This window comes from Fringilla coelebs (genome assembly GCF_963513975.1).
Source record: "Fringilla coelebs genome assembly, chromosome: 1".
NCBI lineage: Eukaryota > Metazoa > Chordata > Aves > Passeriformes > Fringillidae > Fringilla > Fringilla coelebs.
Window position 1 is genome coordinate 62,365,163 of NC_140028.1, and position 26,546 is coordinate 62,391,708.

A 26,546-nucleotide genomic window follows, 5' to 3' on the forward strand; every position below is an offset into this window, starting at 1 on the left:
TATCCTTTACCCAAACTGCTGACCTGTACATACCTCCTCAGGGGTACAGAGGAGCTGGGGACAGGGCTGGAATGGCACAAAGCCTGCGTGGCCACAGGCCAAAGGCATTAGGTACACACAGTCCACAATGCTGAATTAACACAACATAACTCGTCTTCCTTGTGCTTACCTCTGACAGCTCTGGTCAGGAACTAAGAGATAATGCCTTAAATATGTCCTTCATCAAGGAATTTTGAATCCACAATTGTCTAGTACTGTTTTATAATTAAATTAATTTGAAAATACTGTGGAAATAAAACCCAGTAGTTTGTGTTTTCAGAAAACTATTAAATCCAATTTTTATTCACACTTAAAACAACAAAAAAGATTTACATGCTCTGTAAATCTACAAGGATGCTAAGAATCATAGCTGAACATAGAAATGGTTTAACATTTTATTGAATTGGTGTGCTTTATGTGCTGTTTTTAGTGAATCAGTGAAAAAATTGTACCTTATGTCTTTATTTATTTATTCAACCTATAATCAAATTGCACTGTAGCAATTTCAATCAGTCCTTTAAGAAAAGAAACTGATTTCATAATTAAGTTTTCTGCAATAAACTATTTTACACCAAAGTAAGTACATACACAAAATATAATGTGAAAGTGGATTGACATTAACACTGAATGCAGTGCCATATAAAGACAGCTCTAAAGGAGTCTGCTTAGGCATTGTAAGTGATGTATGTTAGTATATCCAGCACTAATACAGCTCTACAGGTTTTGGTATAAATATCTTTATATAGCATTGCAGTGCACTGTGCAAACATATTCCACAAGAAAAATGTTTTTGCTGACAGCAAAACCAGCTGTGACAAATGGGTCAATTAAAAAAAAAAACAAACCATGCCATTAAAAGCTTCATTCTTCAAACATGACCTTTAATCCTTTTTTCATGTATCTTGCATTTCCTCATGTCCAAGTCTTCAGAAAGAAATATGCCTAGCAAGTATCAATGTATATTGAACTTCACTCAAAATAGCGTTGCCAAATTTGCCCACAAATATTTCAAACCCGTTGATCCCAGAGCAGTAATGACACACAAACACAGAGTTGTCAATTACTTCAGAAGTTTTGGCACAGTGAGAGTAGGAACTGTAATTTCTTTAAAAATTGGCACATAGTTTGGATTGGGTTGGCTTGGACCTTGATCCAAAGTTTCAATGATAGTCTGCTTCATATCTCTGCTGGCATCGCCTCTCACTGTCAGCAAAGCTGCAATGTGATCATCCCTGCCAAAGGAAAAGGGTAAAACTGGCATTAGGAGGCTTTGCACAGGAAAGATTTTGTCAAAAACAGCACTTAATTGGCAATTCTTTCACTCCGTTTCAGGTACTATTTTATTCTTAATCAGATCTCCACTTACTCAGAACCGGTTTTATCTGTTCAATATAAAGCACAGTTTTGGCTGCTTTTAGGACTCTAAAACCTATTTCATCCTCCCAACACACACAGCTGAAGTATTTTTAGTATTCCTCTGCACTACTTCAGTAGTTGTAACTTCTAGTCCAGCTCACATACATTGCATATTAGCATTACTGTCCACAAGAAAGTGGTTACATTCTAAAATATGAAAAATATGAACACATTTACACACTGTTTTAAATTTCAAAATTTGCCCAAACCCCAAGGAAATTGTGATGTCATCTATCTCTATATCAAATCTGAGGGCAAAGAGAATTACCTGATATCTGGGTATTTACTGACTAAAGTTGAAACTTCCAGATAGAGCAGTGAAGGATCGGTCAGCTTGATAACCTCTGCAATGGCTTCAATGATGTCACAGAGTCCTTCAGTGTCCTCTCCAGAGCCCTGCAAAAGTAAACAAAAAATATTAAAAATGTCCCAAAACAATAGCAATATTCCTCAAATCTACAAATAATCCTTTAATTAGTATTTTGTCTGACAATGCCCTTGAATTTCCCAAAAAGCTGTATTTTCAGACATTAAAAAAACCAAATATTTGTGAATTGTCACCATAATCCTTTTCTCTCCCCGTTCTTCAGAGACCTACTCTGAGAATATCAGCGAAGAAAGTAGTGTCCTACAAACAATATGTTGTATTTATCCACATCGTGGTACATTCTAGTCTTCAACTTTGGGTAATTATGAGCATAAACATTAGGAATAACTGACATGAAAGCCAGATCTCTTCTGAAACATTGCTTCAAAACTGGCCCTCTATTAGATTCCTTCAAGTCATCTGGCCACCAAAGCAGCTTTCAGCAACAGATTGATTGAACTGTATCTATTTAAACTCTGAACTATTTTAGTATTCTTAATTCAAGGTGATCTGGTTCTGCCAATCGGGTATGGTTTGTTTCCTTTATTCCACAACTTTTTCCATCAACTACCCCAATTTTTCAGGCTTTATATTTCTGTGCATTCTTTTTGCATTTTGTCATCCGTTGGCCGTAGGAGATAAGATCCCTGTTCCTTATGCAGTTAAAACTTTAAGGCCTGTCTTGTACATTGATTTTCAAATACCTTTTTTAGCCTGTCTTTTCTATTTCTACTGGACTTTAAATGGGGTCAACATACTCGTCTTATTGATCCAAATGAACACACTGCATGCTCCTTAGGTAATAAGTAATGGCTTCTGTTTGATGCCTTTCTTCTGGCCAGAAAAAGCAAAGACAGATTTTTTTTTTTTTAACTGCTTTTTTCTTTCACTCACTACTATGAATTCAGGGCTCTTGGAGGCCATCCAAATATTCAGCTGCAGAGAGCTGTATAAACACAAAGTACAAGAAACTGGTGCTCAGGAATTTTACCAGCTGGCTTGTGTGTTCAGAATCTCTGTCTGTGCCCTCAGCTGGCATCTTTGATATTCCCAGGTCACTCCACATTTTGGAGAGATGGAGATTTAACTCTAGCCATTTCCCCCAAGCAATAAACATGTGTGGTTTTTGTAAATTACCAAGTTAACAGTACTATCCAAAGCAAATACTTACAGCTGCAAGCTTCTTAAACAAAAATCTGAACTGTTCTGCTTCTTTGATCATTCTTTCTGCACCCTCTTTTCTCTCTTCTGCATTCTTGAAAGATATGCGTTTCAGCATGATTGCTCTGATGTATTCCACAACGACTCGCCGATGGGCCTCAAGAGTCATTGTCTGAAAGAAATGGAAAAGGTGGTGGGTTATGCCAGTGATACCTGCAGATGTAGCCATTATTTTTAGGCTTTGAACTGTGTATTTGCACTTAAACACCAGTATACAGTTTTGGCTAAAAGATTGACTGGGTTTAGATTTTCACATTGCTAACAGAAATGAAAATCTCTCCTTCCCTAATGATGAGCCAAGAAGCAACAAACCCAAGATATCTTTAATAATATGTATCAGTTTTTTGAGAAGCACCAAAGAACAATCATGTTCTCAGATGTTCCTTGACTGATTTGCTGTTCTGCACTTGTCTTTTTGTGGGAAATATTTACTGGTACCTGAATAAAGCATCTGGTATTGGTGCAAAAGTAATGCTGAGGTTTGGAAATAAAGAACAAAACTAAAACCCCAAAACCTTCATATGCTTATTTTTCAACAGGAATGTAAGCAGAGTCCTTAAATCCTACAAGTCTTCAGGTGTTTTTTCTTCCCCTTAAGCATGGTGGCAAAGTTACTTACCATTAAGAAAAAGCTGGCAACAGGTAGTCACAAACTTTTTATCATGTTTTTGTAGTAGTATGATTAAACTTTAGTTTCAAGTTGTTATTGAAACACGTTCTTCAGTCAAAATTTGAATGAAAAGTTTCAGGAAAGAGAGAAAAAGGGGTAAAAAAAAGAAAAGAGGGAGAACACAACAGATTGCAAAGTACTGGAAGTCACAACCCTCATCCAGAACACAGAAAATGCAATTCCAAGTTCTGCTCTTATGAGTCTGCAGAAATACCAGCATTAGGTGGTTGCTCATGGATGGCTTCTCTTGCATTGGTGGAATTGATGCCAGTTACGCATAGGAAAATGAACTGCACAGAACAGACTGTGGGGGGACTGACATGTATGGCCCATCCTGCTGGAGAGGAACTGAGGAACAGCTCCACTACAACTGAGAACACTCCACAAGAGCCAACAGTGGTATGGTGGAGCATTTAATTTACACACGAGGAAAACAGCAAAGCAGAATGCCTTAGATCCAGATTTCCTCTGCTACAGAACTGTCTCTTTCCCTCCTTCCCACTGGGCTACAGTCTTCTTTGTGGTGCTCTGTTCATATGGCTTTTAAAAACTGAACTTTCAAAACAGAGTTATCCAAGAATATTTTAAAACCTGAAAAAATCCCATGACAAATCAGGGAAACAAAAGCGTGGTCCAGCCTGTGCTAGAACATATGGCATCTTTTATGGGAGTTTTTTTGTGCTGGGAGACAGTGGAAAAGTCGGTATGTTGAATGCCAAAGAATCTGTTTGTAAGCTTCTTCCCCACAAGGTGGCAATAAATGCTACATGGTGAAACATATGTGATTGCAGAGATTGGTATTAACACCTCAAAACTCATGCCAAGCTCTTGTACCTCACAGTAACAAACTAAATCTGGAAAAGAAAGCTGTCCCATGGATATCGACTAATTCTGGAACTGACCTAACTTATTTTGTGCACTTTTTCTGGACTGAAAATACATATACTTACATAATAAGGCCTCTAGGATCTGCAAATACTGAAGGTTAAAAGGTTATCAGAGAAACTCTGAGCAGTTAAATTATTACTTTGAGAATTAATGTAAGAAAGAATAACTGTATGACTTGGAGACTTCTTTTAAGACCTTCTAAAAGCTTCTTCAAAGACCTCACCTAAATACTGATCTTGCTAGCTTCTGTTAGGTTCCTAAGTGTTAGACAAACATTTAACACTGTCTTATTACACGAACCTGCCTTTAATCTTCCATATTATTGTACTTGTTTCTATCAATAGAGAAATTCAGATATCCTTTGACAGACGAGAGGGAAAAAAAATCCTAACCTAGCACATTTACTGTTTTAAGAGCACTTTTAGCATAGCTATGCATTTGTTAACACTTATAGCACCAAATTCACTATGCTTCATGGTATATATTAAAACTAGGAATTACTTGATGCGCATTTATTTAAAAAAGTAATTACAGACCAGGAAAACTAATTTCAAAAGAGCCAATTTTATCTGAGTACAAACTTCTGAGGAGAGGCAGAAAAGTACAAAGTAATAAAAATATCTAGTAACATGCCAAGAAGTTTCCTGGACTGAATACTACAACTTAGATCTGTCTTTGACAGTGTTATATGCCCGTGAACAAAAAAAAGTGGATTCAGATTTCTGTAGTATGATGAACATTTGTTCCCTTCCAGTAATGAATCAATTCCAATTTCTGCATTTCAGTTCTGAATTCCAAGTAGTGTTCAGAAACTCCCAATCAACATGATGCTCATAGTACATCAACAAAGTATTTTGCACCTACCTTTTTGTAAGGCTTTTTAATTTTTGCAAAGTCGTTGAAATAATCCTCTACAGTGACACAGATAGTCCCCACTGCATTAGACCCCATCAGCCACTTCTTCGTCATCAGCTCATTCAGATGGGGCTGAGAAGGTGACAAAGAAGAGATCAGATCAGGTTTTTGAGAGTTTCATCAGATCAGTACAGTTACTAAAAAATGGGAGACAATTTTAAGTGTTGTCAATTTCTAAACTATGCTTCTCCCACATCCTTCCTCATGTAAGCCATTCAAGGTATTTATATTAGTTCAAAATTTTATTATAAATCTATCAAGTCCCAGAACACCTCTCTTCACCATTTCCTGCTGTTTCTCTAATTGCCCTGTTTCCCTCCCCATACTCCCAATGTCTTTAAAGTAGTATTTTTTTCCCTGAGGCATTCTATACAAGAAGCTAGAATGCCTAAACATGGAAATCTACCAGACAGAAAGGGGCCCACTGTTAGAATCAATTAAATATATTAATTACAGGTGAACTGTATCTGCAATGCCAAATAAATATCAGCACCAGTTTCCCAACAACCTAAGACTAAGTACATCTGCTAGAAAATATTAATTATATAGAAAGCACCTGCCTTAAGTCATCCCATGAAACCTAATTAAGCAACCTTCCAGTCTCCTACATGCAAACTATAGCAGTGAAGAACAATACTTACTGACCCTTTGCTAGCCCATATATAAAAACCATATATTTTCTATATTTAGCACTGAAAAGGCTCCACAACTACTTATTTCTGAATTATTTTTTTCTTTCTAAATAATACTTCTGGGCTTTTTGAGGAAAAAAGTTCTAACCTCTAAATCCATGAAGACTTCATCTAGCAAGCTAGAGCAGCCTTCTTTAGCAATGATGTCTAAAGTTGCATCCATGTTTGCATGACTGATTGACAAGGTGTCTTCCATGTCACTTTTCAAGTATTTTCTTTTCAGACTGATGATGGATTCTCTGTGACAGGAAAAAAAAAAGGCTTTTGTCACCCACTGATGCACAACTGCAGTACTACTAAATTTTTGGAGTACACACATGGAAGAAGACACAGGACAGTTATTTTTGCAAGGGGAAACAATGCCTGCTACTTGCTTTAGAAGCCTTTATTTATTCTCCAGCATGATTTTGGAGTGGTCAGTGTAGACTATATGTGTGTTGATAGCAAATTGCTGTTGATGAGTAGACCTGCAAGTGGCAGCAGATACAGATGAACAGGAATTGGATTGCTCATCACTGAAATATGAGCCACATTCTGATACTCTTCACAGAAGGTCTGCCTTTACTTTTCTCCACTTCAGTCCACCTTGGTCACAGGTGGATGTGAAGGTGAGAAAAGATGACAGGACCCAGAAAAACTAACTGAAATTAGCTTTTCAAAATCTAAGCTGAAGATAAATGTTTCTGTGGCAACAAATGCTTAGGATAACACATGGTTTTTCATTGGCGAGGGGTAATGGCTTGGCTTGCCAAAGGCAAAAGCAGTCACAATACCTGCCTCTCAAAACAGCACTACCTTTAAATTTGTTGCTTTTGTTTAGTCAGCTAAACTACTGATTAGTTTACTATGAAGTTTACTATTAAGTTTATTCAGTTAACTACTGGTTAACTGAACTGGCTTTGCATACAGAAGAGAAGGTTCTGGGAAGAGGCAGTATTACTGAAATATCAATAGCTGTTTTTCTCACAGTACTGCAAGAACATGCAGACTTACTTGAAGGTTTGACAGTTGTTGATGACTGCAATCATGTACTGGACATAGCACTGAGGATACTGACGATTTTTAAGATGATCTTCTTTATACAATTGTGCTTCGTCTTTGTACCTGTAACACATACAAGGAAAGGCATGAAACAGACACAAATCTGTAAGAACTCAAATACACCCACAGGACCAAATGCTTCATAAGGGTCTGTCAGGTATTTAGAAGTATTTTATAAAGAGTGTGTTGCTTATGTGATGTTTAGTCCTTCTCTTCTGGGCAGAATCCAGCCAAGAAAGTGTTTTCTCTCTTCCTTTACAGAAAGAGGTATAAATTTGAGAGAGAAAAGAAATTAAGAAAAAAATTAAGAGTTTTTTGCAGACAGGACCTGAAAGTGCCACTCACCAGCACAGAGGAACTTCAGCAGTGAAACTGGGGAAGGGAAGAAAGGAAGAAAAGGAAAGAGAAGAAAAGCCTGGTTGGCATGAATGCGATAGAAGAAAGACAAAGAAATAAACAAACATCCAAACAAAAAAACAAGTATTGGAACTGTAGGAACAAAGAGAGACTGAGGTAGGATAAAGCATTTGTATTTTAAACATTATGTTACCTGGTTAGAAATGAATTCATTTGCTGAAGACATAGAATGAGTACCTTTGTTTTCAAATCTTCATTTATCTGAGCAGCCACCTGAAGATTCTGCTCAAACATCTAAGACAAAAATAGTTAATTATAAAGAGAGGCCTTTATCAGTGGTAAAACAAAGACAGAAATCCTATCTTGGAGTCCTGGAGACTCTCACTAGCACCAGCTCTGCAGATGCTTTTTTTTGTTTTTTTTTTTTCCTCAGACAAGCCCACTGACCATACCAAAAGCCACTATTTTCACAAGTGTAGTTAATATATTACTGACAACCATTAATGCATGCTGCAGTGTTCTCCTGATACTAAAAACAGCTGCATTTTTAATTTAGCAAAACAGTATTTAATCTCTTTAATTCAGTGGTGCTTTGGCTTTACAGTGTATCAAAGTTCTAGGGTCAGCTCCTGCTGTTAGTAGTGAATAACACTACAACTCAAATCCTTTGCTTCTCCCATATATGAAAGCAGTGAGCTCACAACAATGAAGTAAAGGAGCCTCTAAACTTTAGAAGCTCAAGCAGGTACAAGATCTAGATGATTTACAGGCAACTATGTTTGAGAGGAGGCAAACTAGAAAGAAAGGATACAAAGCCAGGTGGAAACATGAGCCGTTTCTATGCTAAGATGATTTTGAAAATTTCACTGCTACATGCATCTCAGCATTGCAGTCCTTCTCAGCATGACACTAGAGCCAATAATCAGCCACCAGGTTCTTTGACATCATACACTTTCTGAAAATGATTAGATGAAGTAAACCTTGGCACTAATACAAACGTGAAAGAACGTAGCAAAAATCCTGGCATAAAGTGTGAAAAAAATACAATGGGAAACAAATGCAGGAAGAAGAGATAATCTAGCTTTCATTGAAGGTACCTAACACAATATTAATAAAGAAAAATTAGAAAGTGAGCATAATAAGCTGACATTTTACTGGTTGATAAAGATCACTTTCAAAACTTTCCACTACCAACAAGAGGGTGGTGCAGGTTTGTGTATTTTTCTGGCTTTTTTTTTTTTTTTTTAAGTATTTTAGAAACTGCCTTATCTTTTCTGGTTTTAATTTGGACAGGCATTCATGTTAACTGAAAGAGTGTTTAAAACAGCAACAGCTTCAACCTTCAGTGGAACTTTTTATTCTATTATTAAGGTGCTTGTATATAATGAATAATTTACAGTAACCAATATACACCCAACTACCTCAGCACCATACAAACAAACAGCCTAACTCAGCACTGTATTAACAACAACTGCACTAATAAGTCACATATCATCTGGTGGGCTAATATTACAGCTTCACATCAAGAGACCTAAGTAAAAACAGCTCACTAAATACAAATAACAACTAAAAATATGTTTCTAATCTACACATAAAGAAGAATTATGTCTTTAAGCATTGAAGTAAAAAAGGTAAACAAAAACCTTCAAAGAAACAGCCCCTTCAACTAACAGCTCTACAGGAAAAAATACCCCACTATACTTCAAAATACACAGAAACAATAGTATTCTAGAAAGTTTGGCTTCCCCTCCATTACTCCAAATCCATGTACTGCTTCTGTAGACTTTCTAGTATAAACAAGTTGTCTTATACCTGAAAAACAATAGCTGGGAGTGTAGTCTGATAGTACCCATCTTGATCTGCTTCTGGTTCAGTTTCTTTTATCCAGTCTTTTTTATCCGTCTCCAGTGCTTTTCGCAGCCAGCCAATGATGTTAGACTTCATTTAATAAAGCAAACAAGAGAAAGAAAATATTTAATTTAACACAACAAAACCCTCTGCGACAATATCTAGAATAGCAGTCATTTCCATAATGAAGAGTGGCATAGTAACAGATAATGCTGACCACTCTTGCCATTCCTACAGGATACAGGTAACAGACAAATTAAAATTTGCACTGACAAGGACAAAGGTTAGTACTGGAACACAGGTGGTGTAGTTTGAAGCTTCAGCACATTTTGGAAGGGGAGTGCTCCTAACGCAAAGAATAGGTCAGTTTGTCAGAATCAACATGTTTACTAATTTTGGAAGAATTTATTAAGGTTCAGGCTTTAGGTTTCAAACTGAATTTTTCCCCAGCTGAAAAAATAAGAGTAATACTTAACGTAGGAAAAAGTGCACATATCTGCCTGTACTTCCTTTTACACCTAGTTTGAGGAAACTGGTGCTCATTACTGCTGGGTACAGAACCCCAGGATTAGATTAAATGGGTTGTGTTTCTTGGAACAGGAATGCTGCAGAACACAGTGACGGATACAATGGCTGGCTCTCCTCCCATCTGCCCAGCACACAGACATTAAGAACAACTGGGTTTAGAAGGAGACTAAGCCAGTTTTCTGCATGACACGTATCACAGACCTATTCACAACAGAAAAGACCAGCATGTTTGCTAAATATATAGTTGGATTCTTTGAATTCTGTCTTGCTTGTTGATGATTTCTGCTTCTTTTCTGCTTTGTTCACATTTGCTTAAAACTTGTAGCAATATAAATGTTCATACATCTTTCCAACATGTTACAGGTATATTACTGTGCCCTACCATGCAAAATTACACATTACCAGTAGGCACAAACAGAAAGGTCACAAAAGTCCATATAGTATCCTCTTCAATTGTGTAAAACAAGGCACTACCTTTCTTCCTCATAAGCATGGAATTGCTCCAATGAGATATGAATTGCATGACAATCTTTTAAGCCAGCAGCCCAGGGAACTTTTTTCACCTTAATATCAGCAATTACAAGGACTTTTTTTCAAGCTAAGGTGATTGGAAAAATAATATGCTAGAAATCTGTTAAAATCTATTAGCATTTTATTTTTCATGACATTTTTGTTGATGTAAACTTCAGTATTTAAGTTGAGAGTCCCAATTACTTGTACTTAGCCATACAGAACTAGTTACATTGTGTTTAAAATCACTTTGAAACAACATCAAAAGAAATAAGGTAGAAGTGAAACAAATAGACAGTTTCAGTGTTTTCTGCCTTCAAAGAAAGATACAGCCAAAAATCAAAACCAGCAAAAAGAAAGCCACTCTGTTTAACAGAGCGGCAACTTTGTTTTATTTACATTCTATAAATAAAATAAAAAATATTCTATACATAATATTTCTCAGTGGGTAAGGAAAAACAATTCTTAAAAAACAATTCTAAAAAAACAATATAGGTGTATTTTTTCATGCTAAGTGAGGACAAAATTAATTCAAAGGCATTTTCTGAGTCAAGGCAAAAGTAGCTTGAGAAAACAAACCAAGGTGCTTTTTGTCCCAAAGGTAAGTGCAGAAAAATAACCTTGCATAAAAGTCCTAAGAAGGCTAATGGGAAGCAGAGCCTCTAGTGACAACTTCCTTGAGTTATTACAGAGTTGGTTCATATTATTGTGAAGAGTATAAAGTCCAAGTAGTTGCTGTTGCTGGACATGCTTTAGTAGCTGACATATCCAAAGAAGCACAGAAATCTCCCTTCTCTGCTTGGCAGAGCTCCTTAAGTTAGGAGAAGTAGGAATTCATTGGATAATTTAAGAACAGCAAGTCCAAAATTACAACTACCCAAATATTCACTCTTGGAGGCAATGAGTAGATCTGACAATCACATAATGCTTGCTTTGCCATGAAATTCACCAGTTTCTAGTAACTCTTGGGATAACAAAGAAGCAGTGCCTTTATATTTAAGATACACTTGAAATGGCATCCACAAAAGGAAATTATACTCATGCAGTTAACAGGCGTGAACAGAAAAAGGCTGTTAAAAAGAATCAAACTGGCAAACATGAACATCCTGATTACCTTGAAAAGATCACATCTGTATCAAATGTTGATGTAGCTACTATGGGCACCAAACTGCCTACAGTGTCTTTTTGAGTGCTAACATACCAGCACTATGGATTTAGGCATACGAAGACTGGAATTCCCTCCTTTCTAATAAATTATTATTAATAATCTGTAAAGCATAACTACTCCTTAAAATGTTATGATTTATGTATATAAAATAACCTGATTATGGCTTTATAAAGAAACTTACACATAGGATATGAACATTTTCATAAAAGCAAAGGTGTTACATTCACATTTGTCACAGTTTTCTCTGATGGAGGAGCAGCACTGAGGTACTAATGAAGATATAAACTCATCTAAATGTGCCTTTGCACTGTTATTACTCACAGTAAGTGTTGACATATACTTGCTGAGAAGCTGGTCTACCACATTTTGTGAAATCAGAGCATCCAGAGAATTTACATCCACTTCAGGAGACAGTTCTGAATTTCCCATCATCTCTGCACTGAATGAAAAAAGAAAAAAAAACAACAAAAAATGTATATTAATAAAGAAAAATGAGATAAAAAGTTAAAAACTAAAAACTATGCAACTTCTTCTGTATGTTCACTGTAAAGGGCAATTTTCCAGTACCTACACATTTCAAAAAGTTTTTAATAACAAGTGCAACAATAAATGCATTTACAAGAAATGTAAATAAAATTATATGAATGAAAGAACAGAATGCAAAAGCTACAGCCTAGGATATAATAAAAAGTACTACAGACATTTAAATATACAACCTTTTCACGCATTCCTTAATTTTATGTACAAGAAGTAATGATTACTTGAAACTACATAAAAACCAACTGCTTCAGCCTGTGGGCTCTTTGTAGGCGACATTTTTATGTATCTTTTAAATTTCAGAGGTGATGACGGACAATTTATACATTTTGAGTTTTAGAACAGTGAAGATCAGTGAGAAGTATGAATTACTCTCCTCAGATTCTCAAAAGAGCTTCTGTTTTGGTACTTGTATCACATCCACGTAAAATCTAAAATATATTAAAAGAAAAGCTACCTGTGCTTCCTGTCTTGGCAAAGAATATAGCTAATCTAAGAGGAAAAAGCATCTTCCAAGACAAATCAAAGGTGCACTTCATGGGTACTGTATAAGAGCAATTGCTTGCAAAGATAAGTTCTTGATTATATAGGATTTAAAAGAAACTAAAGCAAAATATTTTGACAAGGATTATACAAAATTAATACTTTACAGTGATATTTTCCATCTCTATAAGATCATAAAATGACTAGCTTGTGTAATCAAAAAAACCCCAAAGCTATGCCAAAGCACAGCATAGCAAGAACTCTTAATATTTCATGCTCAAAAAAATCAATAAGTCAAACCCACACTCTTCAGAGAGTGCTTTATTAACAGCTGATGGAAATATATTCAATCATAATAACATAAATTGTTTCACATTCCATTTATAGTGTGCTTTTCAGAAGCAAACCACAAATTCTGTATTTGCAGAGGCTACTATAAAAACATGGCAACTTAAATTCCTAAACAAGTATCCAGTTTGTATAGTTCTGCAAATTGAAGTTGTTCTCTGAGTACATGCAGGGAGTCAGCATGTGTTGCTTCCACTTCCTGGAAAAAATAAATCCCAAAGCACTGAAAAAAACCACGACAGCTACAAACTTAAAACACCAAAATTCTTGCATTTGAAACCATAAAAGCTACTGTGACTGAACATCCTATGTTAATAGCATCTTCTTGGCTTGTAAGAAAAGAGTTTGAAATTATTTTAAGTGGCTCAGTCCATTCGGAAAACTGAATTCCATTCTGTTGCTCTTTACAGAAAGAACACACATAATAGCAGGACCTGCTCTAGGTTGATTCAGAGGAAACGTGAGAAGCTGTTTATGGTGCTGTGCCGTGTTAGAAAATATTTCTAGCCTCATTATACATCATTATCCCTGTTCTCAAGGCTACAGAGACATAAACCTTTTCTGAAGGCACATCACCTGAAACCCCAAAACAAGGACCAAAATCTTCTACAAGCTTTAGCCCACAACATAAAGATTCTTCCTACACATATTTTCTCTTTCCTGTTTGTCACAACCAAGTGCCTGGGGAAAAGAAGTGACAGACAACCCTCTTCCAAGTGGCACAAGACTTCTAAGTGTTGGGAAGTTAGTTACCTTCAAGAAGAGGTTAATACAATTATGTATGAAATTTCAACTTGATCATAATTTGGAAAGCAGCATTTTAGAAAGCTTCTATTCTGCCACCAATCCTGCTCTATTTAGTGAAAAGAGATACTGGCTCCAGAGACAGCATCCAGCTATGTGTATAGTAGTACTTCTTCTGTTCCTTAAAGTGAACATTGTTGCCACTGTTTGTAGCAATCCTGGTGAACTCCTAGCAGTTTTGTCAGCACTTGATCAGTATTTCATAAAATGATACTATGAATATGAGCATCAGGATCTTACAAGACTTACAATTTTCCTCAAACACAGATTAGAGTCCTGGTCCCAACCCAGTACAGATTTAATAATAAGAGTATGTCTTCACAACTCTCATTGGCTTAAACATGGAAGAGAAACCCACCTAGCACAATAAAGCTCCACTCAAATATTAAAGGCTATTATTCCACATGTAGCATCATTTTATTTCTGAGCTGTAAGTTGAATATACTTCTAAAAACAGCTTCCATACAGACATGGTCTGATAAAGAAACCCCCATAGTTCTTTTGTAACTCCTATGTTGCAAATACTGAAAAAAAGTTGTGCATGAATTCTTCACATGGAAAAAAACCTCAATGCTTCTCTTCAGCCAGTACTCTCTCATTTGAAGTGCAGCTTCAATATGCAAATACAATATAAATTTTTATTACCCCTCTAGTATTCAGAGTTCTCATGATGCCATTCTCATTCTTAGTTTATTATAAACATACCCCTATGGAGAATTGTTTCTTGTATTGTTAAAAGACATCCAACAATTGTGATTTGATAAGCTCTGAAAATATCCCTGTTGAGAACTTAACTTTCCCAGAAACCTGAGCTGATTTCTTCTCCCACTGTGCACTCCCAATACACAATGGCTAATTCTCATAGAATCACCTCATAGAAGATGGTTTGGGTTGGAGCTTAAAGACCATCTAGTTCCAACCTGCCTGCCATGAGCAGGCATACCACCCCTAGACCAGGCCTTAACACTTCCAGGGATGGGGCATCCACAACTTCTCTGGGAAATTACTTTTCCAGTAATTATCCTATTTATAACCTTTTATTGTAACATACGGGAATATAAATCCTGTACTGCCTTCTTGGGCTTTTTTTTTAGAGAAGAGAGAAAGTTAAAGCCTTAATTTTTTTAATTCAAAGTACTTCCTCTAATTTCCATCCCACTTGTTATGCAGATATGCAGGGAGAAGAGCATTCTCAGATATCCTGTAGTGTGTCTACTCCTCTCACTGTTTCCCTTTCTTCACAAGACTCAGCCACCAGGTGCTATGAGCCACATGACTTGCTTCAGCAAGATTTGTTTGCTTTGTAAATACAAGTAACACTGGTTTTGCTCCCTCCCTTTGCCCTTCCAATGATGGAACACCCAGAGTTAGAGCTTCAGTAACAATCTACTCTGCTTTCTGGGGGAAGGTAGAAGGGCAATTTTAAGACCAAGAACTGCCTTACTGGAACATAAGCCCCAGGACACAAATAAAGAGCCTGAGAGCAGGATTTCTGCCAAGGTCATGCATGAGAAGGACTCACATCTCTGATTTTCATTCATTGTAGAGTTATTCCTCTGGCCTTCAAAAGAAGAAAAGGCCAATTAACTCAGCTGCTTATTAGTGGCTGCATCTCTCTTATACCCTGCATGGGTATCTAAGTATGCACAAGTGGGTGCTCCTGATTATTCCTTGCAGGGAAGAAAAACCAGGAGGACTTTGCAGTGAAGAGTAAAGCACAGAGTACTGAACACAAACCTAAAAGCTGGTAATGAGAACTCCCCAGAATAGTATTATCTCCTACCTATGTGCTTTATGGCACTATACTCTAAACCCATCAAGTGTCTAAATTTGTTCCATGAGTGATACTGAACAATTGAGGACATCAAAAGTACACACAGCACAGAACCTGGGTCAATGCCAGCTATTCAGAACAGGATTACAGTCATGAGCCATAGAAAGGCTAGCAGCACTTTTTCCCAAACAAATCAGTTGCTCTAGTAACTACATACCAGCAAAAACTAAAGAGTTGCCACTTGAACTGTTTCTACCTGGAAAATGAAAAAAAAAAGCAACAAACCCTCCACAATGCTTAAGTTAACCCAATAAATTAGACAAGTCAAATAAAATAAGAATAAGACTGTCATAGAAAACAACTTGTAAGCAGAAATTCTTCTAAATAAACAAATAATCACACAGTTTTGAGAGAAAACCTAAAGGAAGTTACCACATTCTTTCCATTTAACAGTAATGAGGCAACTGAAGCAGTCCCACCCCCTGTAGAAGAGAACAATAGAAAGTTAATAATCATACAGATCTTCCGGGGCTGTGGCCACAACAAACATTTTGTTTCACACACGAGTTCTCAGTCTCCTGTTCTTCCAATATTTCACCAAACTGGTACACAAATACAAGGTGACTGTAGCTTCCTGCAGGTCTTTAACTGCATTAAAATTTTAAGCAACTCAAAATTATAAAATACAAACGAGTTTTAAGGAGCAATTTCCAGGAAGCAAAATGTGTAATGAATAGTAAAGAACTTGATAGTTTGATATTACCCGTTTTCTGTTTTATCTTATTGTGTGTTAATAGACATGCAAATACTAGCACAAACTGTGTTTTGCATGTCTCCTCTTTGCATTCCTCCTCCTATTGCTAACAGAAAGGATAAGGGGGCCTTACCTAGTGTATGTATTCAAAACCCAGCTTAGAAGGCTAACGATCTCATTTGCTTCCAGATCCTCTGCAGCAAGTTCTTGCATTCGGGTGGCCAAAGCTTGATGGTACATGTTTAGCAACCTGTTGAAAATGTCATAATGTGGAGGAAAGCATTGATCCAGCAGGGTCTTGGCCACGAGCAGGTCATCAAGGACGTATTTACGGATGATTTCGAGATGCCGCACAAGCCACATTTTGTCAGATTCTCTGGTGTCTGCCTGAGTGCCTTCAATCCGTGTGCTCACAGTTCTCTCCAAAATATTGAACATTTTTTCTTTCCACTTCTTTGGTCTGCCAGGAGGTATGAATCCAGTCTGTTTTTTCCTGTCTAACATGCGCCTGTCAATTTTCTCCTCCCTCTCAATTATCCTCACAACAGAGACAAGCAAGGTTGGATCTCGACGGACTGTAACAAGAGATCTTTGAACCACCATCCAAAGCTGCTTTGCCAATTCCTCAGACAGTTTCTGCATATCCCCAAAGTATGTGTGGATGAGGTTCATGTCATGTGTGTTTTTGCTGTCCATGCGATACTGCTCATACATCAGGTCATCACGAGAACACTCCAAGTCCATCAGTTTCCGGTGAGCCTGCAGAAGTTCCCCTCGCTCAATCAGGTCATGGGTCTCCCTGACTATCTCTGGAACTGAAAGGCAGGCAAAGATGAAGAAAAATCACATACAGTACAACAATGTTATCAAAACACAAACAATTAATACAAGACAATAAAAGAACTAGGAAAAAAGCTGGAGAATGGCTGTAGTAATTATTGTTAGACATTTTGAAGGAAATAATTTTGAAATATTCAAAAATTGTTAGTAAATGTTACGTATCCATTTTTGATCAGGGTCTAAACAAAGATCACAGCGCCAACATAACTATCTCTCTCCCTCCTGATGCCAAAAAATATATAAATGAATCCCGGAAAGTCTGTGAAATAAACTGCAGTGCTGGCCTTCTTGTACATTATATAAAAGGCTAAAAGTCACTCACTTCGTTGAACCTGAGGCTGCATAAACCCAACAAATGCCAAGTTTTATCTCCTTTTTGAACAGTTTTTGCCGGCTTAAGGCACAAATGAAGGCTAGGGATAATTACCTATGCTGTTATAATATTTAGAAGATATTTGGTCTATTATTTTTCAGTATTTGAGGAATCCTACAGAGGAAGATTAGGATCCTGTGGGGGAATAACTGAAACATCTCATCAGAAAAATTTCTCACTGCAAAAAACGCAGCTAGTGATAAAACTAGCAGCTCACAAAAAGTTCTAATGACTGTGTGTGTGTGTGCATGTGTGCAAATGTCTTTTCAATCATGATAAAAAACCACTTTGTTTAAAAACATTTGATCATCTCTGAGCAAAACAACTATACTGTTTAACAGCTCCAGCGGGAGATGCTTCATACTGAAAACCTCTCAGAAAGCCTCAAAAGGTTTATTGTCTCAGTTGCGTTCATCTGTGTAAAACAAAACAACACCCCCAAAACAGCTCCACATTGGAACACGCATAATTTTGCTGTTCTTTGTTTTTAATTGCTAGACATTGCATGCAAACACTTTTCTTTAAGTTGCACACTGTATCTGATACTGTAGAGGTTACGTACACACAGAGAGTAATCAACCTGGCACGGCTGGGAAGCAATTTTGCTTTACAGCTACACTTTGTGTATTAGTATCAGAAGACAAAAGGAGAGAAAATTCTGTTTAAATAAAATCAAATTAGTCTGATAGGTTCAGTCCCTCTTACAAGGGTAAGATACTTAAAATTATTTATAAGTAGAGAAGTCCTGGCAAGGAAGTCACCATGACTCAAGATGGAATGCAGTGTGCATTCCATCACAGCTACACAAAATGATGCAGGTAATCACATGTTCTTTATCTTAACAGTATCCATTTTATTACATTAATCTTATTTCATTCTGCAAACCCTCACAGATGTACAGTGGTACAAAATGTTTCTACCTCCCAAAATAATTTCATACTATTTGTACCCAACAGGCTCACTGTAGCTGTCCAGCTCAGGTGGCAACGCACCAGAACGTTACAAATATTCTTTCTGTATTTGTTGCTTCCGTATTTCAGTCTTTTTTACTAACCATATTATCCCAGCTACTGATTGCTTGCAAGAAATTTCTTTGTGATTTGTGTGTGATGGCCAGACTAGAAGCTCCTACAGCACAAGTTAGTCTTTATCTATATTAAATGTTTACCAGCTACTTCCCTGCATGTGATGTGTAGGTCATTCTTCCTTAACTCTTTTTTTCCAGTGAAGTTTAAAGCTCTCAACATTACCTGACAACCTTACAGCTGTTAGCACCATATTGAAGTGTTTTCAGCATGTGATGGATTACATAAAGAGCAGTAGATTACCTGAAAATATATTCTTGAGATTTTCTACAGCAGCTGCCAGTTGGCTGTGTTGCACTACAGCATCCTTAACATCCTTGAGGTTTTCTATAGTGTTGATGCTCTGTCTCCAGTCCTTATTGACATCTATCAAAGACTGCTGAATGTCCTTCACATCATTCAGTGCATTGTGCAGTTGGCTTAAACCTGTTCGTACTCCATCTAACTGTGACTGTATTGCTGCCTTAAATATAAAAAGACAAATATTATTCTTCATAAGTTTCATATTTTCAACATTTCTCAAGATTTAATTTTCATTTCAGTATCTAACATTTTCAGCAGAAAAACACTGCTATCAAAATACAAACAATTAATACAAGACAATAAAAAACTAGGAAAAAGCTGGAGAATGGCTGTAGTAATTATTTTTAGAAATTTTGAAAGAAATATTTTGAAATATTCAAAATTGTTAGTAAATGTAACATATCCCTTTTTTTAATCAGTGTCCAAACAAAGATCACAGTGCCAACATAATTATCTCTTTCCCTTCCGGTGCAAAAAAAAAAAAAAAAAAAAGAAAAGCAGATATTATAATTGACTAGAAGTGTGCAAAATGTCATGTGTGCCCACAAACCATTTTTTTTGAAGTTCTGAAGCTCTATCCAGTTTTGAAGGACCTAGATACAATTAGTCTACCCACAAACTAACATAGGAGCTTAGGGAGACAGACTGTAAACTTTGTAATCTATATTAAACCATAATCAAAGGAATGAGACTTCTCTGCATTTCCTTCATAAATTAATTTCCAAGGGGAATATGAAAGAAAGGTGATGTTTCATCAGAATGTTTGGTATGTATGGATTCTCAAAAGCATTTTACTACTGCAATTACAAATTCTTACTTGCAACAGAAAACGTTCTAAAAAAGCCCAAATTTAATTCTGAAACGTTCTTAAAAAAACTCCAAATGCTCCTGGAGGCTAAAGAAACCCTTCAAGCAATTCAGTCAAAACAAGCAACAAAACCCAAACTGAATATAATTTTCAAGCTGTGACACATCAATGACCAGACCAACAACACAACTACTAGATTACTTTGGCATAAAGACAGGTTATTGATATGGATGCCTTGTGACAAGTGAGACTTGAAATAATGACTCTTCAAAGAGGCTGTTAGGCCTGAATACCATTCAGATGTCCAGACACTGTACAGAAAATGCATTATAGTGCATATCTGAGAGAAAGAAATCAGATCACATCCACAGCACATTTTTTAGATACATAGTTTTAAAAAGATGTGATGAAGGTGAAATCAGAGGACTGGAAAATGCAACTAGAAGTAACAGGCTTCAAAAGACAAGCAAGCTATCAGTGAAAATTCAGCTGCATAACTCGGGAACTTGAGGCAACCAGTAAAGAAAATGAGGCATTAATCGTCTTCCTAAGCTCAAAACACATTTTTTGGCAGACTTTTAAGGCCCAAAAGCTTGGATAGTTGTGGAACTTGTTGTCGGACACTAGAAGCCAAAGAGGAAATCCTGGTAACTGCAAACAACATTTACTGCGTTTTAAATGTACTGGAAAAGTGCCAGAAAAATGCAGTAATTTTTAAACTAAGATTATTTATGTACTTTCAAATTATAACATGCTGATTTTAATGATAAAAATGTATTTCCCTGGCAGACTCAGCACAATTAAGCAGTAGTAAGGCATTTTTATACTGTTTCTATCTATAGAACTGCTGCATTAACACATTTTTCCTCTACAGGAACTGAGAGAATTAGGATACTCGAATACAATCTTCTGCAGCTGACTGTAAAGTATTTTAAAAATCACATGATCATTAAATGTTCAATACTTCTGCTTTGATAATTTTTTCTGAGGCAGATCTTCAGAGTATTATATATTCCAATTTTTGCCTATTTATCCTTTGCAGAAACTTGATAAGGTTGAACTGAAACAGTCAGGGATCTCAGTCTCTGACACAAATGGACATGGAAAATTCTAAAACCAGACATCCATCCATGCTCACTTTGTCTTCAAACAGTCAGCTGGGCCAGGGGATGGGGTGATGGGGCAGGGAATAAAGAATGTCCAAGCCTAGACTTTGCTTCCTAGAATACATATTCATCTTTGATTGGACTGACCATCACTGTATTAAAGAAACGAAAACAAAACTAAGCCATTCTGGGAAAAGGTCTCAAAACTTCTCTTTTCATGTTTTTTCAATTGACAGCTTTCAACGTGAAGCCAGAATCCTGGCTTCCTGGTCTCCCCATGGCTCAAATCCATGATTGCACAGCAGCTAAGAATGAAAAGGGAGAGGACTCATGCATGTCTATATTCTGGAACATCCACAGCCTAGAAAGTTCCCTAGGATATGTGTATTTATACAGCATTTCTTCACAGAGAAATTCTTCCACAGATTGAGTAAGAGCACAAACAAAAATGGCTGCCAACAATTATAATTTTAGAGGCTCTGAAAGAGATTTCAAGCAGCTCTTCTACCTTCTGGGCTACCCAGAACCCAAAAGCATCTCCAATGACCTACAATCAGTCTACAATGCTACCTGGTGCTCTTCCACATACTCTTTTAGAGTTCTGCTACCGAACCCCAAAAATACTGCTTCACTGAGTGCCATCAGTCTCATACACAAAACTGATGACTTTGATATGTTTCAAAGCAGTTTTTTTCTCTAAGAGTTACACAGGAAGAAATGCAGTAAGGGATATAAGAAATGGATATAACTAAATATACAGAAGAGGATTTAGAGAGGATATTTAGATTCACCTGAAGAAAATGATGACAAAGATGGCAGCATACTCAGTCAGAAAGAAGCACCTAACATGTTCACACTGAAAGATTTCCCATGTGTTCATTCACTCAGATGAACCAGTAATCAATTCAGTCTGAGAAGTCAGCAACTCCTCTGGCTGATAATCCTGATGTCTGTCTCCCCATCTTCCACACCACACATAGATACAGTTTAAATCCACAGCATGAGTATTTCTTACATGCTCTCTGTGCTCCCTTCCATTAGAGTAATTCTCACGGGAAAATTGGCGCTGCTGTCCATTGCATCACTAACCAGCGCCTTTGTCAGGAATGCATCCTGAGAGGATTAAGGGGTTTTGAACTTCTTTTTTGAACAGGTATTTCCAACCACCTATGGATGACTGAACTAACTTAAGGCAAACAATAGGGAAAATAGCTATAAAGTGGATTTAGGCATTTACAAGACTTACAAAGTTTAGTCATGACTGTCTGCAGAAGCAGCCAGGCAAATGACTGTGCTCATATATTTTAAATAGATCACAGTAACTAAACAGCTGATCTATTATTAATAGACTCTATATGCTTCCTGACTTAAATCTGAAAAGCCCAGTCCAGGTCATCAGAAAAATTTATGTTTCTATTCTACAAAAATTAACACATAATTGGCTATATATAAACAGCACATTATATATAAATATCAATTTTTTTCACTGTGCAAGAAAACTGGTTTTCTTCTACTTCATACAGACTTCCACGAAGGAAGAGCCATTAAATACCTATAAGACAAACTAACTATGTGGAATATAACATTGGATACAGTGTTTACCGGCCACTTTCACCTGAGAAAATGTTTCCCAAAACACTTCTAAGACTCTACTCCACCAGCTTAATACAGCGGTCTAAAATAACTATTGGCAAATACCAGTGAAGGAAGAAAGCACAAAACTCAGTAACATACAGACAATAAACACAGGATGACCATACTCCTATTTCAAGCTAAGTCCATGTGTGTGAATGTGCAACCACTCCCATGTACACATGCGAATGAGAAGCAAAATCATGGGGTCACTTCCACAAGAGAACAAAAATGTGATGTATTTTAGCTATCTTCCCTAAACCCATGTAAAAGTCAGAGGGGTACCTAACTGATCCTTTTTCAGATGCAATCATCAATTTTTTGTTACAAATTAAATATTCAGTCACTAAGAAAAAAAGGTTTGTTAGCTGACAGGCTACACAGCAGGGTAGCTGTCCATGAATAAACTGCAGAAGGTACAGGACCTAAGAATACTTGAAATGCTTGAAGAAAACATTAGTAAGATGTACAATGTTAGTTTGCATTACCTTCAGGACACAGATTTTGTGGTTTGGACACAAAGTTTGGTCCCTGGTTTAAAACTATCCATCTGGCTAAAAAGCAGATTCAAAAAAAAACCCAACAAAAAACAGAATAAAAAAAAAAAAGAAAGAAAGTACACTCATACACCACAGACACTCAGGATTATACAACTCTGTACCTTGAGTCGAGCTTCTACTGAAGCCTTTTTACGAGCTTCCCTTCTGCGATACTGTTCCACTTTATCCAGCTGATCAGGACGCTGGAGCATTCCTGCTACTCTCTGAACAGCTGTTGCAACTGCTTCCCTATCTGTTTCCTCCATGGTTGATTAGGACCTCAGAATGCCTTCATTACTTAACAGGACTGAAAAGAAATAAAACATTTTTTAAAAACCCAACTTTTTTCATTCAATGGCTATGTGACATTTCAAAGCTAAGAACTGGAGAATTAACTTCAGCAATAAAAGCAGTGAAACTTGACAGAAGCATCATTAAACCACATTCTACAGAGAAGCAACTGGAATTCTACAAGAACTGCATTTAAAGACACTTAACTCAGTCTCATTAATTCCCCTGCAATGTTTTTCGTTGCTGTTTCTGACTTTACCTTGCTCTAAGTTTGAATTAAAAAAAAAAAAACAAAACAAAGTACCACCAAAAAAACCCACCACCACAAGACAATCAAATCTTCATTAAAAGAAGAGAGTCTATTTAATCCAAGGGTAGGTTGGCCTGTTCAAAGGGGAGTAAGACAAACATAATGGAATCTTGCAGAAAGTTCAAGCAAAAGTCCTAACTCATCCTGAACTACAATTGGGTGGAGTTGAGAGAACCACAGCCTTCATGCAGCAATAGGTCAATTTTGCTACCAAAACTGGGGAGAAACATAGGCAGTGGAAGCTCCAAACACAGAGACTTAACTATAGAGCACCTCCATTTAGGCTTCTGATAGATAATTTTTTGATTTCCTACTCTTGTTTTCAGTTCTTCTCACAGTATCAGTCCAGTCCATCAGGGGCATAGGGAAAAATTATTTAAGTATCGCACCTCAGTCTCCAGCAGAATTTCTAGTGAAGCCAAGACATGCAGGCAAACCAGTATGGGGAAAAGGTAACATTTGCTGTCCATCAAGGCAGACCTGTTCTCTCAAACTTCGTTAGCTACAAATAGAAAATAGGGAGGATCCCATCACCAAAGACACAATACCACGGTGTCCACAGACCTCTGAGGAATCTATCTGGAGCTCCTCGTTGCTTCCAAATTACTTCCAACATTTTATGTCTTTAGCTTTGCAACCAAACAGAATATTTCAGGTTCTGCTGCCACAGCCAGAGATCATACTCTCTCATACCCATATTATTCCTTGAAATTAGATATCTATTTTCAGAGCATTCTGCATTCATAAATCTAGCACATCACTTAATCTCAGCAGAACAGTGATCTAAAGAATTGTGCAGAGTGCACCGCAAAAAGAAAGTGCTCTTTCTTTTTGCTGAAAGAGCAAAAGCAAGAAAACTCATGGGACAAGCAAAATTGATAAATGAAGGAAGCATTGGGTGTGGGCACCCAAAAAACCCTAAGAAACAACCAAAGCAAAGAAAATTGCTCACTAATCCTCTCAGGCAAACTAACACTCCAGCCAATCCTTGAATAATAGCTACCCTGGAAACAAAACCCCCATATTTTATTGCTAGGTCTGATATACACTAGGGAATTTCCCTTTGGCCTCTTTGGGTCAGATGTCCCCACTGTGCCCTCTCAATCTCTGCCCACCCTCAGCCTACTTGGAGGGCAGATTAGGAAAAAGAGAAAGCCTTCACACCATACAAGCCCCCTTCAGCCATAGCCAAACACTGCGGTGTGAGCAGCGCTTTTTTTTGCCACAAACCCAAAATACAGACTGTTATAGAGAAAGTTAACTACATCCCAGCGAGACTCTGTAGAGCATTAGCAAAATTCCTAATTTTATAACTTATCATGGCTAAAGAATACTCAAGGTTTGCCTGTGAGCTCTGTAAGACCCTAAGTCTATGTCTCAAGTTCTGTATCTCTAGTACCTTCAAGAACTACATGCATAAATATGAATTATTCCAGAGTTATGTCTACAGTGTAAGCTCCTGTCCTTCTTTACTACTGGCCTGGTTAACTCAAACCATGTTTGATTTCTTACCCTTCATCTAAACATGCAAGATCTATTTCCATCACTTGTGCTTTGGAATGAATACTCCAGTTTCATTTGGTTCAATCCACCTCCAAGCTATAAGGGGTCTACCTAAATTTTTTTAAAAATGATACTTTTAAATATGAATTTACTACAGAAATGGTATTCTGCAGCAGGGAGCTTTATCCTGAATTACTGCCCTTATTAAAAACTCTGAATACATCCCACAGACTTACAACATCTTTAGCTCACACAGCCACTACCCAGGCACATCAAGAAGACCTCGTCAGCAGAATCAGAAGCCAGCACACTGTAACTAACACGTCGAGGCAGACAGCCTTTTGTAGAACCACCCAAAAGGAACAGTAAACTTTAGGAAGCCACGTCAATTTCATACAGAAGCTGTGAGTCAAAACTACATATATTTTCAGAGCAAAACAGAGGCAGAAGTGAACAAAACTGCGTCCCGAGCCGACTCGGGAAGGCTCCAGCTGCAATCGCACCCTTGTCCTGGGGACTCACGCTCCAGAGGCGAGCCAGCGGGGACGACTGGTTTCCAGGGGGAGGCCGCTACCCCTCTGCAGAGGAACGCAGCGAGCCCTCCGAACGGAGCTCAGGGAAGCAGCTGCGGCAGCCCCGGCCGACAGCCCCGGACCCGCCCGGCTCCTCCCTGGCAGCAGTGGCTCAGCTCGAATCATTCGCACCGACGCAGGTGCCCGTCCGTGCCGGGCAAAGGCCGGAGACCTGCCCGTGGGCACGCCGAGCTCCTTCGCCCTCGGCCGCGGCCCCGGGACAGGACGAACCCCCAGCACCCCCTTTGGCCCCACCACCCCGACGGGCTCCCCGGATCGCCCTGGCCCATCCTGCCCCCCACCCCCTCGGCTTCCCACTGCCAGACTGGGGTCCCTACAACCCGCGACAGCCCGGCAGGGGCCGGCACGGCGGCGCTCACCGGCCGGCAGCAGCGGGGACCGGGCGGGCAGGGCGGGACGCGCGGCCGGCACTTACCGGGGCCGCAGCCGCCCCTGCTCGGGAAGGCGCTGACAGCCCCCGGTGCGCCGGCGCACGCCCCGCCGCGCATGCGCACCGCGCTGCCGGCGGCGCCGCCTCCTCCCCCTCCTCTTCCTTTTCTTTATTTTTTTTTTTTTAAACAGTTTTTTAACAGTTTTTCCGTTAAGGGGTGCAGCGTGTGCTGTTGGGGCCTGGTTCAAGGTCGCCGAAATCGTTGTGGAAAAAACAAACGAAAATGCCAATAAAAAAAACTTCGCGACTCTTGTGAGGTGTTAAAGCTTTGGGTTGGAGTGGTCGCCTACTGCAGTGGGTGTCGTCTGGGAGAAAATAAGGAAGCACACGGAGTGATTTCTTCACGGGATGAGTTGTTAAGGGTTGGAATGGG

At 38.1% G+C, this 26,546-nt stretch overlaps 1 protein-coding gene across 4 annotated transcripts; it reads right to left on the reverse strand.

The window, feature by feature from the left end:
* Nucleotides 1–384: 384 nt before the first annotated feature.
* On the reverse strand, nucleotides 385–26,334 carry EXOC3 (exocyst complex component 3). Of its 4 annotated transcripts, XM_084215553.1 has the most exons (14): nucleotides 26,103–26,334; nucleotides 24,037–24,149; nucleotides 23,169–23,353; nucleotides 18,902–19,121; nucleotides 16,494–17,175; nucleotides 11,982–12,099; nucleotides 9,419–9,544; nucleotides 7,800–7,900; nucleotides 7,202–7,312; nucleotides 6,297–6,447; nucleotides 5,466–5,588; nucleotides 2,994–3,155; nucleotides 1,724–1,851; nucleotides 385–1,271 (listed from the first exon to the last, which is right to left on the reverse strand). In XM_084215553.1, the coding sequence occupies exons 3-14, from the start codon at nucleotides 23,310–23,312 to the stop codon at nucleotides 1,100–1,102; spliced, it is 2,238 nt and encodes a 745-aa protein (XP_084071679.1). In that variant the 5' UTR covers nucleotides 23,313–23,353; nucleotides 24,037–24,149; nucleotides 26,103–26,334; the 3' UTR covers nucleotides 385–1,099. The 4 variants fall into 4 exon arrangements, with proteins under 4 accessions (XP_084071679.1, XP_084071680.1, XP_084071681.1 ...); XM_084215554.1 differs by lacking the exon at nucleotides 24,037–24,149 and having other exon boundaries at nucleotides 26,159–26,334; XM_084215555.1 differs by lacking the exon at nucleotides 24,037–24,149 and having other exon boundaries at nucleotides 7,800–7,867.
* Nucleotides 26,335–26,546: the final 212 nt, after the last annotated feature.